Source organism: Natator depressus, chromosome 2 (assembly GCF_965152275.1).
Source record: "Natator depressus isolate rNatDep1 chromosome 2, rNatDep2.hap1, whole genome shotgun sequence".
Classification (NCBI taxonomy): Eukaryota; Metazoa; Chordata; order Testudines; family Cheloniidae; genus Natator; species Natator depressus.
In genome coordinates, this window is record NC_134235.1 from 230,403,893 (window position 1) to 230,422,203 (window position 18,311).

The 18,311-nt window shown below is 37.9% G+C and overlaps 1 protein-coding gene across 1 annotated transcript in view; it reads left to right on the plus strand.

Annotated features, from left to right (window-relative positions):
* Positions 1–18,311, plus strand: part of MYO3A (myosin IIIA) — a 206,509-nt gene that overhangs the window by 121,137 nt on the left and 67,061 nt on the right. Inside the window, exons 12-20 of the mRNA XM_074946105.1 lie at positions 1,296–1,412; positions 2,290–2,400; positions 2,495–2,578; positions 3,896–4,098; positions 6,697–6,795; positions 6,896–7,010; positions 11,610–11,736; positions 12,540–12,750; positions 14,477–14,624. Of these exons, the coding sequence (XP_074802206.1) occupies positions 1,296–1,412; positions 2,290–2,400; positions 2,495–2,578; positions 3,896–4,098; positions 6,697–6,795; positions 6,896–7,010; positions 11,610–11,736; positions 12,540–12,750; positions 14,477–14,624 (1,215 nt within the window). The remainder of the gene's footprint in view (positions 1–1,295; positions 1,413–2,289; positions 2,401–2,494; positions 2,579–3,895; positions 4,099–6,696; positions 6,796–6,895; positions 7,011–11,609; positions 11,737–12,539; positions 12,751–14,476; positions 14,625–18,311) is intronic.

Below are 18,311 nucleotides of genomic sequence, written 5' to 3' on the forward strand. Positions count from 1 at the left end.
GGTTCTTCTGTAGACATGCTGTGAGCACTTCATAGTGATAACGGCACTTGTAGAGTGCTGTACTTCTTCAAAGCACTGTACAAACATTAGCTAATTAATAGGATAGTAGCTCAGATAATCAAGGCTATTCGTCTGATGGGTAGAGCTCACATCCAAACATTTATTTACGTTCAGAATAGCCATATGCTGACAGTAAGATTTCTGCTTTTTGCCAAGGAGTCCATTCAGCGAAAGCCATGTCATGCTCATAAAGGGAGATGATATTCAGTATATTGAAAGGTATGGTTCAAAATAAGAAACAGGATAGATTTCCAAGCCTGTGAAATGCTTTCATTGTGTTTTCCCTGTGGGAGTAAATGTTACCATCCCTGTTGCAGCTTCTTGAGTTTCTCCCTATTTTTCTTTCTTTCAAATACAGACCGTTCAGTTCTCAACTGTATCAGATTTACACTCACCACAGTTTGGGGGGATGGTGACTCTAAAAAACCTTTTCACTCCTGATGCTGGTCCAGCAGGGGATTGAAACAGCACCCTGTGTAACTTGGAGCAGTCCTTGAAACTAGTGTTACCCCAAGCTACAGCCAACTGGTGCCTAAGATAGGGATTTGACAGAGCACCCTTTTCTGCCTCTTTTCAGCTTTCTCTGCAGAAAAGAGGGGTGAGACAAGTGGCAAAGAGTTGGCTTACCAGCATGGTGCCACCCTAGGATTTTCCTGTGCTGGGGGAAATCAGCTTCCAATTTAGGGTAACTTTCTGTTTGCTTTTCACTGCTCAGGCAGTAAAAAAACCGACATCAGACCAGATCAAGAGCTGATCCCAGAGCATGTTAATATATGAATATCTTCAAACTAGTATCTGTTTATTTACATTTGTAGATCTTAGCCTACTCCAAGGAGTGCACATTTAAACATGCAGTGTAAAAGGTTTCAGAGAGATCCAAACAGATGGACTTCTATGTCTATATGATCAGAATTTAGGAAAAAATCTGAGAACTTGGAAGGGCAGGTCTGAATTCAGTCTAGTGACCTTTGCATGGAACAATGATATTAATCCTTGGGGTAGGGAGTTTAAAAAGAGAGATTAGGGAGTCCTAAATGAATAAAATTGATTGAGTTACTGCATTATTAATTTGTTAATATTTGTACAAAGATCTGAAGATATGTGTTTGTGATTCATGTGTCATGGCGATACAAAAATATTGTGGCCTCTGAATGCCACTATGTTTGAAGGTACCAACGTGTTTCTAAGCATTAACTTGAACATGCCTTGGCTTTCCTATTCCTTTTTTACAACAGAATACAGTAACGGAGCAGTTGCAGAAGAGCTATGCCAGGGATCAGATCTACACATATGTAGGAGACATTCTCATCGCTGTCAATCCCTTTAGGAACTTAGACCTTTATTCTGCACAGGTGTGAAGAATGAGTTTCAGTTGTGTTTTGCTTGTAGTGATTTCCAGTGAAATTTGAAAATTCATACCACTCATGATGATTTAATACAACATCTAAGTAACAGAATTATCAATAAATCATCATCTAGCATGCACATGGGCATATATTTTGATATAAATGGTTTAATTGCTATATGCTGAATTCCTGCACATAAATGAGACCGTTTGTCTCTCATGCTCTCTCTCTCTCTCTCTCTCTACACACACACACACAGTGAAGCCCTGTGTACAATAAGTTCCCCAAATTCCACTTATCTTTTTGATAGAGGCTTATGCAACCCAGTGTTACTCCTCATTGTGCTTCACACTAAGAGCCTGGTTCTCCCATTTACTTTAGTTTTACACCAGTGTAATTGGTGTTACTTGTGCAATTGGTGACTGATATGACAGTCTGGATCAAATAAAAGTTTGTCTTTGTTTATCGGTTATGGCAAGTAAAGAAAAGAACATTTGCCACCTTAAAACCTACCAAAATACTAAATGGGTGTATGAAAAGAAAATGGTATGAAATGGTAATTCAGTGCTTTGTACCTGAAAACATGAAATCTTGATCTAATTATTTTGATTTTATATTTTACATAATCAAGGCATGATGAGATTTCAAAGTATACCGGTTCCTTTTTAATGGTATTTAAAATATAATTCAAAGGATCCATTGGTCCACAGTATAGTTAGTATAGTAATAATAATAATAAATAAATCTTTATTTATGAAGCCCCCCTGCGAATATGCTAGGAATGCTGCACAGCAATCAGTAAATATAATGAAAACATGATAAAATAATACAAAAATAGCTGTTAAAGGAACTCAGAAAACATTTGCAGTGTTCTGACCCTCAGCATTCCAAACTGTATATTGGAGCAAAGCGGACTGCCAGTCCTCCCCACATCTTTGCTGTGGCTGACATTGGATACCAATCCATGGTAACATACAACTCGGATCAGGTAAAGGTATTTATTTACACAATCAGATTTATATCTCATACCCTTTGCTCTGCTGAGAGGGATGCAGTGAGGGCAAATGGACTTGTCTTATCTTCTTCAGTGTATTGTCATTTCTGGAGAGAGTGGAGCTGGCAAGACGCAGAGTGCCCACCTCCTGGTTCAGCAGCTCACAGTCTTGGGAAAGGTATGTTTTTAAAGTGGGTGCTCCCACAAGTCTCTCTAAAGCCTGAAACCTGAATAAATTGGAACATAATCTCAAACCTGCAGTATCGTTTACAGACCCCAAATACCCTAATTCTGCATTGGAATCTGCTAGCGGAGGGTTGAGGATAAGATGTGGAAAAGGTGATGTGGCCCAAGACTATATTACCTTCTCCAGACAACCTTTCCAGTGTCAGAGAGGGGATGATGTGCCTCCCCCAGCTCAACCCTGCCTTAGCCCACTTGGAGACAATAATGGAATGCTGTAAAATATTACACAGCACAGTGAAAGTTTTACCCTTCTTGAGCAATCTCCTGCCTTCGGGACTGTCCTAAATTTTCCCAAAATGTACCATGTAGGATTCTGTTTCACCTTCTGACATGTTCACCTCGCTTAAGCAATGGATTGTTGTCAGTGTCACTGTCTTTCCATATGATTCAGACCAGAAAGGCTGACTTGATGGTTTGGCTCCTTAAAATAAATCACAAGTATGCCCAAGTTTGGATCACATCTTGAGAGTTTTGCATATTAAAGGCCGGGTGAAATGAGCAGTGGCACATTCAGCAAGTAAAGGTCAATGCACTACGATGTCTTCGTACGGCTACAGGAGTGTCCTGCTTAGAATAACAGTAGGAAGATGGGTATCTAGTGAGGAAAATAATTGGCCCAATGTTAAGAGAAGAATGAAAACACAAAGACTGTGCTGAACATGACTGCATGGGTGAATTCTTGGCCCCACTGAAGTAATTAGGGAATTATGCCATTGACTCCCATTGAGATCAGTGAATCCAGGATTTAACTCTACATCTTAAGCCCTTGTTTCAAGCATACAGTAAATCAGTCTGAGGTGCTCCTTTACCATGGTGATGGGTGAGGTATAAAAACCTGGGATGGATAGTTGGATGGATAAAAGTTGAGGCCCCAGTTCAGTAAGGTACTTAGGCATGTCCCTAGCTTTAAGCACGTCGCAGTCCCATTACCTAAGTACTGTACTGACATGTTTAAAGCTAGGTATGTGTTTAAGAACCTTGCTGAATTGGGGCCTGTGTGGGCAAGGAAAAGGGCCTTGCCCATAGGTGCAAGAGAAAAAAAAGAGAAGGAAGGGAATTCTTTCTCATTACAGAGATCTGATGCTTATCGTGATACCTAAATAGAGATTCCAGAAGTACACAGAATAAACAACTGAAACTCTCAATACCAAATGTAAATGAAAAGACCCATTTGAAAACAGTTATTTTGGGATTATTCTTGAGACTGCTTTAAGCAATAACTTTTCTGTATGTTGGCTTTTATATCTAGGCTAATAATAGGACTCTCCAGGAGAAGATACTCCAAGTGAACAATCTTGTAGAGGCATTTGGAAATGCAGGCACTATTATCAATGATAACTCCAGCAGATTTGGAAAATACTTAGAAATGAAATTCACTTGTGGAGGAACTGTAGTAGGAGCTCAAATTTCAGAATACCTCCTCGAAAAATCCAGAGTTGTCCATCAGGCTGTGTAAGTAAAAAGGAACAATTGACCCATTTTAAAGTAGACAAAGCAGGAGTGCAATTTGGGAAATCTTGTACCATATTCAAGTATAAGATTAGCAAGGTTTTTTCTTTCAAATAAACAAGAGGTTGATAGGTTCTAAAGGTATAACTTAAATTAAAATAGCTTACAGTATATTTTATTACATTCTGGTTTATTTAAGCAGGTCTGTTTTTAAAAAAATCTTGCATATATTGTACAGCAAAAAGGATAAGCATATGTGGGCAGGGCTAAGGATATTCTAATAGTTTTAACTCTAAATATCCTTATTTGTCTGGGTTTAAATTAGGGCTGTCGATTAATCATAGTTAACTCACACGATTAACTCAAAAAAATTAATCATGATTAGAAAAATTAATCACAATTAATCAAAGTATTAATCCTACTGTTAAACAATAGAATACCGATTGAAATTCATTAAATATTTTGGATGTTTTTCTACATTTTCATATATACTGTATTCTGTATTGTAATTGAAATCGGTGTATATTTTTTATTACAAATATTTGCACTGTAAAAATGATAAAAGAAATAGTCGTTTTCAATTCACCTCATACAAGTACTGTAGTGCAATCTCTTTGTCATGAAAGTGCAACTTACAAATGTAGATTTTTGTTGTTGTTACATGACTGCACTCAAAAACAAACCAATGTAAAACTTCAGAGCCTACAGATTCACTCAGTCCTACTTCTTGTTCAGCCAATCGCTAAGACAAAGAAGTTTGTTTACATTTACAGGAGATACTGCTGCCCGCTTCTTATTTACAATGTCATCTGACAGTGAGAACAGGTGTTCACATGGCACTTTTGTAGCCAGCATTGCAAGGTATTTACATGTCAGATATGCTAAACATTCATATTTCCCTTCATGGTTTTGCCACCATTCCAAAGGACATGCTTCTCACTTTCAGGTGACATTGTAAACAAGAAGCGGGCAGCATTGTCTCCTGTAAATGTCAACAAACTTGTTTGTCTGAGTGATTGGCTGCACAAGAAGTCGGACTGAGTGGACTTGCAGTCTCTAAAATTTTACATTTTTTATTTTTAAATGCAGGGGTCTTTGTACATAATTCTACATTTGTAAGTTCAACTTTCATGATAAAAAGATTGCACTTCAGTACTTGTATTAGGTGAATTGAAAAATAATATTTCTTTTATTCTTTTACAGTGCAAATACTTGTAATAAAAATAAATATAAAGTGAGCACTGTACACTTTGTATTCTGGGTTGTAATTGAAATCAATATATTTGAAAATGTAGAATACATCTAAAAATATTTAAATAAATATTATTCTGTTATTGTTTAACAGTGAGATCAATCACACAATTAATCACGATTAATTTTTTTAATTGCTTGACAACCCTAGTTTACATTAAGCTCTTAATATTATGTTAAGTATATTGTTTGGATTACATTTCCTTTAATTTTCCCTTAGTAATGTAACTTGTATGCAAAATATTTGGTTAAATCCTGGAGATTCTAATATAATTTTGCTTATAAAGGAGTATGAACCAAGTACACATATATATTTGTTAAGAGTGTGTGTGTGTAATAAAATAACAAATGACAGAGAAATTAAACAACACTTCATAGAATAAATTCATATGAAAGTAAATTCCTGTACAATATCAGCTGTTTGTTTTCACATATAGTACATTAAAGTACACAAAAAATTATTTTAGTAGATCTGTTTTTGTCATTAACAATAATTAATGGCAAAAGTTTAGAACTTGATATAGGGAAATCTTGCCCCAACTCTAATTTTAATGTTTCCCTCACCGACTAAAACTGAGTGTTTCGATTCTGTAAGAGCCTGTTACCTTATGCAACAGAAATGACTACTTCTGTTTCCTCTGAGTTGATTTAGCAAATACACAATTTAAAGTTTTGGTCCAGTTTTATGAAACGCTGTTATTGACAGTTTTTCCCCAATCGAACTTCAGTTATAGAATCTTGGATTTTTCAGAATAAAATCCAGCTTTTCCCCTAAAATAGTGGCTTGCATTGAACTTTTTTCCTGGGCTTGCTGATTTCTGATGAGGTCAGTGGGACCACTTAAATAGGATATGTCAGGAGAATGTGCTTAAATTTACACATGGGCTTAAATCCTTTTCTGAATCAGTCAAATCTCACAGACCCTTGCAGGATCAAACCCATAGTGAGAATGCAACTCTGCCTGGGAGGGAAGATTTTAACAGAGTTCCTCTGGGCACAGTTAGTTTACTAAGGTTGTGGTCAATTTCCAAGATCCGACCCAGTATTTACTTATTGTATCAAACACCACAGTGCCGCATTTAGCTGCTGCTTCATCATCTGCATTGGTAGATATGACACACAAAAAAGCTTGCACAGAAAAAGATGGAACTAGTTAAAATCACTGCACCAAGTACTCAGCAAGTATAAACTGATGGAATTCCATTGACGTCAATGGAGCCATGTCAATTTTCAGCAGCTGAAGATCTGGCTCACTATTTTTAATGATGTTTAACAATAGCACCAATGCCATAAATAAATCTAGCAGTACAACTTTCTTACTCAAACAAATAATTGTTTTTGTTGTTTCAGGGGAGAGAGAAATTTCCATATTTTTTATTACATCTATGCTGGTTTAGCAGAAAAGAAAAAACTGGCACATTATAAACTGCCAGAGTATAAGCCACCCAGGTAACGAAGTTTCTTTTTACATAAATTGATTTCTAAGGAATACATTGTAGTTGGCTCAACCTCATTTGGATTATAACCCTTTGTTCCTCAACCCTTTCAGGTATCTGCAAAATGAACATCTCCGAACAGCACAAGATTTTATGAACAACAATTTCTATAAGTCTCAGTTTGAATTAATTGAGCAGTGCTTCAAAGTCATAGGTTTTACAATGGAGGTGAGTGCTGATAACATTTCAATCTTTTTCTTTTTTTGAAACCTTCCTTTGCTTCTTCCTGTGACAGGAGGTAATAAAGGGGAAATGCATACAAAGAATGTAACTCATTTCCTTCACTATTTTTCTCATTTTGGCTAAAAATACAACCAGTTTCCTTCATTATGTTGCTCACTTTGGCTATGATTCTTAGACATTTTTGGATATTCCATGGTCAGTTTGTCATGATATTGTTACATATTTTAATTCTTTTAAAAGTGTTTAAGCATCTATATACTAAGAAAGTATTATTAGTCAACAATACTATAAAATCAGTGGCCATAACACAGCTGAATATTTGAAAAAAAGTTAATTACAAAATAAGTGCATAGAAAATAATGTTTGTAACCATTAATAAGCCTATAATTTTAGCCTAGTTCGTGTAAGCTTCATTCACTTTTTAAATTAGAGTTTGAAATAAGGAGTCTTTGGCAAGGATGGTTGAAGTGCATTGAGAGGATCAAACCTGTCATGTCAGGGTGAGTCTTATCTGTGACCACTAATTTAATCTGTTCTTCTTTCTTATTGTCTCTTTTCATGGATGTGCAGGCCACTGGTCCTCTCTTGTAAGCCTGTACCAGTATAATTACAATAAATATCAGCCTGTTTCTTTTTAAAGTCTCCCTTCGGCAGCTGCTTTGAAACAAGGAATTTCATGTGCCATTAGTAGAGGAGCTGCATTATAATGTTGCTATTCATGGTTTTAATATTTCTCAGACACTGTTGGTACCTAGTTCTGGAGGAGCAAGTCCAACAGGAAGGAGGTACTAAAAAGAGGCAAATCTATAAAATATATTCTATAAAATATAGAATACTAGTTTACAAAAGAAAATCTGAGAGTTTTCTAAAATTCCAAGTGTGAGACTTTTCACAGGTCTGGTTTGGATGGGAACAATACACATGGCTGATAACGTGTTAACATTCACCATGCCGTCATTAAGGGTAATATTTTAGCTGTGAAGAAACGTGTGTGAACCTTTTCCCCTATGTTTTAATAATACTTTCCTTGCTGTTTTTGCCATTAGCGATGCATTTCTTTACTACTTACTACGGCTTTTTTCCATGGGTTTTTTCCATGGAAAATTTTGAATTGTTTGCAAAAAATTAAAATCAGAAACATTACCTGCTGTTTTATGACACTGGAGTTGTCAATAAGTATCAAAAGTATCTCCCATCACACACTGTGGTTTCCTCTCTTGAGGGAGGTGATACATCGTGGCAGTTACATGGAATCATGGGAGATGAAGTCTGACTGGAGAGCCTGGCCCAGGAGAATGGGAGCATGAGACACCTTAACTACAACACCCATGAGGCACTCAAGTGGCATTTCAGAATCCAAATATTTCATTTTTAGGCATTGATTTTTTGACAAAAAATATCAATTTTTTTCAATGGGAAGTGGACACTTTTTTGCCAAAAAATTCATTTACTCAAAAATCCATTTTCTGTTGGAAAAACAATTTTGACAGAAAACTTTCAATCAGCCCCATTACCGACCTTGCTGCAAACCTATTTTGTAGTAAAAGCAGATGAAACCTATTAGCGGTGAAGCTGAATTTTCATCTTTTTTTCCCAAGCCCATTCTCTTCTTTTTCCTTTTGATACTTATTCACAACTCCAGCGCTGTATAGCAGATGGTAAGGCCCAACAATCTCCTGTCAGCAGTACTTCCATCTCTTCAGAACTGGCCTACATGAATGTGAAGGTTGCAGAACTGTCATCAGGAGAGCTACCCACATGACAAGACCTTGTGGGGCATGAAGTGTACTATGCAGTTACACCAGTCTGTTCCTGTTCCCCGTGCTTAAACATTCATTTTGATTGATAAGAGCATCACCTTCATATAGCAATGACACTATATCACCAAAAGAGGAGGTGTCACTTCTGATATTTTGGAAGTCCACTGAGAAATGTGAGTGGCCACACTATGCACAATGCCAGCATGCATCTTCTGGTCACTTTGCAGAAGGTTGTGGTACAGGGTGTGCTTAGTTTTTGAGTGGATAGGGAAGGAGAGGCATAAAGAGTCTTTCTTGTTGAGCCTCCTATGAAGGGGATATTCCTTGTGGAAGCATTAGCCTCTCAAAAGAGGTGGGACTCTTGTCTGACCCACTTCCACCCCAGCTGGCAGAGAAGACTGGGTACAGAGGGGTGTAGATACTGCACTCTCTTGAAGGGTGACACAGCAGTAGTGGTTCCCAGAGCTCCCATGAGCTCCTGGAATCATTGTACCTAATCCAGGCATAATGTCTCCCAGGACTGCCACTGGGGCTGTGTCTCCGCACCATACCCTTTGCAGAACTGTGGCTATATGCCAGAAATCAAGCTCTGTATGCACCGAGACTGCTACTTTTTGGCTAGAGAAATATGTTGCATCAGAAAGAGGCTCCTCCATGGAAAGGTGCAATAACGTACTCCTAACCTTTGACAGTCCATCGTGGTGCACAGAGGAGTTTCTCTATATATCCACAATTCGTGTTTTATTAACAGGAGTCCTGAACATAGTCTTGTGCACTCTGATTAAAATGCAGCCTACGTGTTTTTATGAAATCTCTCTTTTAAACTGGCTAGCATGCTATAATGGTAACTACATAGTCTATACTTTGCTCTCTGTCCTAAACCCACACTGTTTTACTTAAGACTGCATGACAAAAATAAGAGGAAAGAACTGCCTGGGGTTCACAATAATCATTCTAGACAGATCAACCAGATTTAACACCTACTGGAAAAGGGCACAAAAATGTCCGTTGCTATACCCTTTATACAACATAATGGCAAAAGTCAAGTTATCCATTTCTTTGAATTTCATCCACATTCTTAGGCTTGAAATGAAAATAATCACTTTACAAACATACATACTGCGTGCCAATCATCCTAAGAGTAATTTTTAGAGTGAGCTTTTTTAGTTGGCTTTGGAGTAACTGGAATAATTCATTTTCATTAAGTGTTAGATTTGTGCTGGATTCAATTCTGAAAGTGTTGAAAATAATATAAAATATTTTGAGCAATTAAAGATAATTAAGGATTTTATCTGAATAATTGATGCCAGCATGTTACAAAATATTATGATATAAAATGCTGTGGAGTGATGAGTAGCCCATCTGCTAAAATGCTTGTCCAATACTACTTCACCCTTAAGAAAAATAGTAGCCCAAAATTCTATTTTAACTCTAATCTACATTACAGAAACTAAAACTGTCTCACTCTGCTTAGACAATGACCAGAAATAATCAAATATGGAGATGGGTATTCAAGTTTACAGTTTAGATCAAAGCCAAAACCACAATGAAAGCATTACTTTATTACTATTACAGTTTTGCTTATCATTCATTATTATTTAAGGTCACTTACTATATATGTCACCTAAAATTTACATTGTGATTACAAATGTTGTCCCCAGATCAGGAAAAAATCGCCATTCAGGACAACACTTAAGCACATGCTTACCTTGAAAACAATGGGATTTAGGCACATGCTTAAAATTAAGTCTGTATTTAAAGTGTTATCCTGAATATGGATGAGCTTAAGGACCTGTAAGTGTGTCCCTGAATCAGGACTATATAGGGTCTGATTCTTCTCCCACTGAAGCACTGTTTCCATTGACTTCAGTGGGCACAGGATTAGACCTGTTGTAAAACTCATTCTTTGTTCCAAGAAGCTTCCAGCCTTAGGGCTAGATCATACCTTCAGACACAGCAGGGAGTGGTACGGAGTTGCTCCTGAACTCTCTGGTGCACAGAGGGAGAAGCACAACCACTATGGCATCCCTTTATGGGATGTAGCCTGCTCCTACCTGCATGCTAATCTAGTTCTAAACTATTGCAGAAGTGGGGTTAGGCCACGTTTCCACCTCCTCCTTGCCCCCTCTTTGGTGCCAGGCATCCCCTGGGACTAGCATTAGAGTATGGTGTGAGGAGTGACTGGTGAGGAGAATGGGATACATGTATTCCTGGAAGAGAGTGTGTGGTGGACAAGAAGAATTAGGCTGTTCCAGGCTTGGGAGGCAGAGTCCTAGAAGGCATGGAGTGAGGAAAGGGAGCAGTAAAGCAAGAGGACTGAACACAGAGGAGAGTAAGAGGCAATGAGAGCAAAAATGGAGATGGAGATAAAGATTGTGAAGGACCTTGAAAGTGAGAACAAAGAGCTTGAATTAGATGTCCGAGAGGAAGCCTCTGAAGTGGTTCAAGGATAGGGGTGCTTTGGTCTTACTGGTGGAGAGAGGAGAGCATGATGAAAATGCTACAGCTAATTTAACTGTACTTGTCCTGAGCAGGAGTTCTCAACCTTGTCAGGCAATTGCATCAATTTACTAGAATAAGATCTCATGTGTATTGGCTGCCTCGATCATTGATCTGGTCAGCCAGTGACTCCTGTTCCGCTGTGTGTGCTCCAGGACAGTCCAGGCTCCACTATAAATGAGGAGGCAGTCAATAGCAACATGTTAGGGCCCAGTACAGATGCTTATCTTCAAGATATAGAAAAGGGGTGTAGAATACCAGTTATTGCAGCCTAAGGTACCAAATGTAAAACTATAAATGGCTATATTTTTAATCTCCTTTTCAGGAACTTGGCAGTGTCTACAGTATTCTTGCTGCAATTTTAAACGTGGGTAACATTGAGTTTTCTTCAGTGGTATCCGAGCACATGATTGACAAGAGCAATATTTCCAATCCAGTCGCACTTGAGAATTGTGAGTTCTCTTTCCTTTTATTTAAGATTAAATTTCTTTAATGTTTTAGCAGGCAGGAGATTTTATCACATTAGATTTATCTATAAAACTGTATTCAGATGGAAATTTTGCAAGACTTAAAGTACAGCAGTTCAATTCATGCCAAATCCACATTAATAAAAATGTAAAAAGAAGGGTTTCTTTCATATTTATGTGCATAAAAATTATTTACTTTTTGTGTCCATCCACATAGTTTATTCAGGTAGCATGACTGTTACCGGGGGGAGGGGGGGTGGCGAAAAACAAAATAAAATGTTCATGGTTTTTGTCAACATTTAAACTTTTTGTGAAAAATTTCATCAAAATTTTGAATTTTATTTTTTTACCAGCTCTATCTCCTACAGCGTTTATCTCGAGGAAATAGAGCTGGGCTACCTCCCTTGTGGGTCACAATGGGCTTACAGTGGAAAAGCATCCACAGGGAAGCTGCTGCTCCCCCTCCTGTATGAGAGGGTGGAGCCTTGATTCTGTCCCCAACACACTGGCCAGCATGGCTGAGCTGTCACTGAAGGGAAAGTAATCTGCACCTGGGAAAGGGCTGGTGCACATGACTTCCCCACCCTGGAGCAAGAGGGGAATTAGCTACAGATTATGACTCAGTCCCTCATCTGCTCTTGGGGCAGCACAATTCCACACTGCCCCATAATCAGGACACATTGTACAGTTACAATCTAACCCTTAGAAATTAAGAAATACTTCATTCCTTCAAAAATATACCTGCGGATTGTGTGTATGTCTTAACAGTACATCTGTTCACTTTCTAGGTGCTTCCTTGCTGTGCATTCAGGCAGATGAACTGCAAGAAGCTCTCACCTCCTACTGCGTGGTGACTCGAGGGGAAACCATTATCCGTCCTAACACCGTGGAAAAAGCTATTGATGTCAGAGATGCCATGGCCAAAGCATTATATGGGCGTCTCTTTAGTTGGATAGTCAATCGCATCAATACTTTACTCAAGCCAGACAAACTTTTAAGGTAAAGGGACATTTTTCCAGTAGAAAAATTATCTCTTTGCAATGTGAAATGTATGATTTGTATACCTACATGGTCTATATATTTTATAGAACATCTGGCAACGGAATAGTCATGATATAATATTTTATTAGCTTGTTCAGATCCATAACGTTTAGCTCTTACAAATCCTTCCTTCATCTGATAACTTCTTTACCTATGGTAATCATTTCTGATCATATACATTTTTTTCATTAGTAGTATGCAATAGACATATAGTAAATAGCTTTAATACTGGCATCTTGGCATTTCGCTATAGATTAACTGGGTGAAATTCTGATCTTAGTTATTCCCATGTAAATTAGGAGTAAACCTACTGGAGTTATATACCAGCTATTTTTCCTTTAGATGATTTACTCATAACTTTTAGGGCCAACGCTGCCATTCATCTGCAGATTGATTAGGCCACATTCTGATCTTATTTGCATGCATCCTTCTGGTGTTCTTCTTCTTCTTAAGTATTTATGATAGTGCCCAAAGCCTCATCGGGTTTAGCACCCCATTGTGCTAGGTGCTTTACAAACAGGAAAGGACCGTTCCTACCCTGAAAAGGTTTGCGGTCTAGACCCAAACAGACAAAGGTTAGGGATGGGGATGCAAATGAATCTGGTGAAGGATTGGCAAGGCTTTGTTAGTAAATCATGCAAATCAAGGCCCTCCATGGTAGTTGGGTGCCAGGGGAGTGGGATGAATTTAAAACTACCTGATTCCGAATACACATAATATTTCAATCCGGCACGTCTGCATTTTCATTTAAGAAACATCAGAGGGAATCCAAGGCTGCAGTTTTGTAGCCCTAAGAGCCCTGAAAACTTTAAAATACTCAGTAACAGCAATAAATACCATTTTGATCGATGATTATTAAGCCAAAATACAAGACAGATGGAGCTGCACTGCTAATTTATGGACATATCCCATCACTCTGCCATTGAGCAGGCCTTGAGGGCTCCAAACTAGTGGAACAAGCGTGGTTCCACTGTGGAAGGGGCAGGGATGAGGATCCCCATCTGGTATCTAAAATGCATGCAGTGTACAAATAACATAGAACCGATGTTTGTGTGGGTGGTAATAAAATAGGCGTTACTTGCTTAATTCCTGTAATTACTTATCCGGTACTTCTCCTTCAGATTTTTTTCTTGTAACGTGTAAGGTCAAATTTTCATACTTCAGTGCCTAAAGCTAGGCTTCTAAATGCCTGTTGCATGCACCTCATTGCAAATTGAAACTCCTATCTTAATCTTAATATTTAAAACAGGTATTTAGGTGCATAAAAATGAATGTAGGGGCCTCTGCAGACGATCTATTTTGAAAAGTCAGCCCTAAGCATTGTGAGCAAATAATCTGAGGGAAGAAATACCTAGTATCTAATTACAAGCCTATTTTATTACCATAGAAACGAAGAGCAATTGTGTGTCATTTGTGAACCATAGTCTGTTTTTTTTCCCCGATAGGGGAAATCGTGTTTGGCATATACAGTCATCCTTAGATTTACATGTATTATCATATTTCATATTAGAATTGATCATTCTATTAAGATTCATCTGATTGGGCAAAATTCATCCTTATGTAACTCCCAAGGTCAGTGATAAATTTGGCCCATTATTTATTTTCTTGAAACAATAATGAAGTTAGGCATTATGTAAAATAATGGAGATAAACATATGAAGAGCTTTTTTTTATCTTTTTTCAGCGAAAATGATGATGGGTTGAACATTGGGATTCTTGATATCTTTGGCTTTGAAAATTTCAAAAAAAATTCTTTCGAACAACTGTGTATCAACATTGCCAATGAACAGATTCAGTTCTACTTCAATCAACATGTATTTGCCTGGGAACAGGTAGGTTTGGGAATATTTTATCAAGCTTAGTAGTGCTGAACATAAAATATCTTACCCAAAAAAGCTAAACTCTTCTTTCTTCTTAAGAAGCACAAAATAGTAGTCTATAACAGACTGCTTTCTGTCTATACATTATGTGAAGAACTGTTGGATTGCCATTTGTAATTTAAATGTCCATCTAAAATGCAGTAAACTTTAAATGTACAGTCTCTAGGCAACAGAGCACAGCAATAATGGGTTTGATTCAAATGCATTGTTGTTTTGTTGAGGAATAATGTGTACTATGTAATTTATGGTTCAACAGCAAAAAGCAGAAATGCCATACAGTACATATTGTTTGATGAATGCCTTTCCTAATAGCATGCTAATAAGCTTTTTAACATTGAATTCCAATTATAAAAATAAGAATAATTGCAATTATTTGGATCTCATTTAGGAATTTGTTCTCCTAAACCAACTGATGGAAGATTTACTTTGATTACACGATATAATTTGATTTAAAAGATGGAGGAAAAATTAGATGTTGTAATTACAAAAGCTAATGAACTTGAAAGGGTCAGTAGAAAAACTGTAAAAAGACCATAAGGAGTTTATAAAAGGATTAAGTGAAAATTAAGTTAAACAGTTTTAAATTGCTAGCCAATTAATTCTCTTATTTGAGAAAACATGCTTCAACAAAAAACAGAAGTACTGCCCAATGCTATATGTCCTGGGTAATCAACCATCACATTTTAGGTTTAGAGAGTGAAAAGATACTTTCTCTGCATTATTGGATGAAACTTCATTTTATATATTTTTGAAAAGCATTTTGTCACCCATCCTCATAATTTTTAATTACTAATACTCATGCAGGGTTTTGCCCGACTGTTTTAATCATTGTTGGTTTTGTAGATGATAGAGATATAAGTTTGGGAAAATCTCTCTCTCTCTCTCTCTCTCTCTCTCTCTCACATATGTTTGTATATAAATAAAAGGAAAATAGTATTTTGTGGCAAACATAGTTGATAGTTTCCAATTATTTCAAAGGCAACACAATCATGTGGAGTTAGATGTAGCCTTTTGGGAGTGATTGTATATCTTCATGAAGAAGACTTTCCAGTTGCACCAGAAGAATCATAGAATCATAGACTTTAAGGTCAGAAGGGACAATTATGATCATCTAGTCTGACCTCCTGCACAACGCAGACCACAGAATCTCACCCACCCACTCCTGTAACAAACCCCTAACTTATGCCTGAGCTATTGAAGTCCTCAAATCGTGGTTTAAAGACTTCAAGGTGCAGAGAATCCTCCAGCAAGTGGCCTGTGCCCCACGCTGCAGAGGAAGGCAAAAAACCCCCAGGGCCTCTGCCAATCTGCCCTGGAGGAAAATTCCTTCCCGACCCCAAATATGGCGATCAGCTAAACCCTGAGCATGTGGGCAAGACTCACCAGCCAGATACCCAGGAAAGAATTCTCTGTAGTAACTCAGATCCCACCCCATCTAACATCCCATCACAGGCCATTGGGCACATTTACCACTAATAGTCAAAGGTTAGGATCTTTTGTCTTGGACTCCTTTAAGCCAAAGATGGTTTGACTTTGTCTGTGGCAACCACTTAAACAGTTTTGGTGCAAAAGCCTCCAGATGCACCCAAGATGTAGATCACAGAACTCTGAGCAGTTGGCTACTGGTGCCTCTGGGCTCTTAAAAGGTTTAATGGCCACGGTGTGAAGAGAGAATAGCAGCAGACTGGAACAATATACAAAGAACAGCTGCTTCTTTATATATTGACTCAAAGGATTTTTAAGATCTTGGTTAATAAACTTCAAGAAGTATAAATAGAAAATGTATGCTAGAAAGCAATGTGAAAATTAACTATTAAAGAAGTCTTAAAGCCATTGTCTGCCCTGCAGTTTAAAGCATGCAGAATGTGCAACTAATAGTACATTCCACCATATGTAAGAGCTTGTCTACCATATGGAAGGGCTTGTCCTTGATTAACTGTTCCTAATTAATGCCATGTGTAGACACTCTCTTATTCTGGAATAAACAGCTTAAAAATCCTGTGAAAGGAGGCTCTAGAACCACCCTGGAATATCTCCTTGCATCAGTCACAATAGTAATACTCTCAGGCAACAAGCCTCAGTCCACCAAGGTAGCCAACCATTATCTGCCACTTCCCTGTATTAAAAAACCAACATCTGGGGAAACAATAACAAGCCTACACTTCTTTCTGGAATAAGAGTGTCCACACATGGAGTTATTCAGAAAAAACTACTGCACTTTAAATTCACATCCTACCTTAATCTGTGTTAACTATCTAGTGAGAAACAAGCCGTAAGAGAAGGGAAATTTTGTAACCAAACACGGAATTTTCACAGCCAATGCTCCTCAGCTATTGAACACAGATGCTTCTGTAATTAGCACTGAACCATCATTCTGTTCACCGTAGGACAAAGGGCTTTGCTGTTGACAGACATCCACGTCCCAGGGTGTGCGCAGACACAAAGGTTCCCAGTCTCTCTCTCTCCATCTTCTTTACTACTCACCTTTAATGTGCTTACCTTGCTTTGGGCTCCACTCTATTCAAGTGTAATCTGCCTTCAGTTTCCTTTGGGTATCTTTATATGTAGACGGCTCGCCAGGCATGAGTTGACTCAAATGTTCTTGCGTTATCACTTAGTTTAATAAGCTTGTGTGTGAGTTTCCTTCTGGTTTTGTGTGTTCCACATTTAAAAAGGGATCAGAACAGGCCTGAGACTATAGCAAGCTTCATTACATTATCTTGCAGGGTATTCAAAGTAGTTGCTGGGACTATTGCTGAAGTGATGCATATCTAATTCTACAGGCAAAAATTAGTGCAAAGTTGGGCATCAAACCCTATCGTTTTAAAACCAGGAAGTGACTAGTGTGCTCTCAGTAGAAGGTTGTCACTGATTGCAAGGCTGTTGCTCAAGGACAGTTCACAGTATAATTAATGGCCATTATAACACATCCCCTTCTCCCCTGCTTGGGACATGCACATTGCTTCAGTTCCGTGTCACAAGAACTATCATGTAGAAAGTAGGTGGTTCTGCATCTTGAATATTAAATGTAGGGGGATCTGCTAAGTTTAGAACTGATATGATCTCCTCTGATTGTTAACTGAAGTTTACAATATCCCTCTCTTCAGGAGTCAGCATTCAAAAAGGAGAAAGAAAAGTATAAAATATTGTTCTGTTGCTTATACTTCTACATAGGAAGAAGCAAAATACCATTTTAAAATTCATTAATGAATAAAATTAAAAGTTCACAAAAAGAAAAGGAGTACTTGTGGCACCTTAGAGAATAAACAATTTATTTGAGCATAAGCTTTCGTTAGCTACAGCTCACTTCATCGGATGCATACTGTGGAAAGTGTAGAAGATCTTTTTATATACACACAAAGCATGAAAAAATACCTCCTCCCACCCCACTCTCCTGCTGCTAATAGCTTATCTAAAGTGATCACTCTCCTTACAATGTGTATGATAATCAAGTTGGGCCATTTCCAGCACAAATCCAGGTTTTCTCACCCCCCACACACACACAAACCCACTCTCCTGCTGGTAATAGCTTATCTAAAGTGACCACTCTCTTTACAATGTGTATGATAATCAAGGTGGGCCATTTCCAGCACAAATCCAGGGTTTAACAAGAACGTCGGGGGGAGGGGGGGTAGGAAA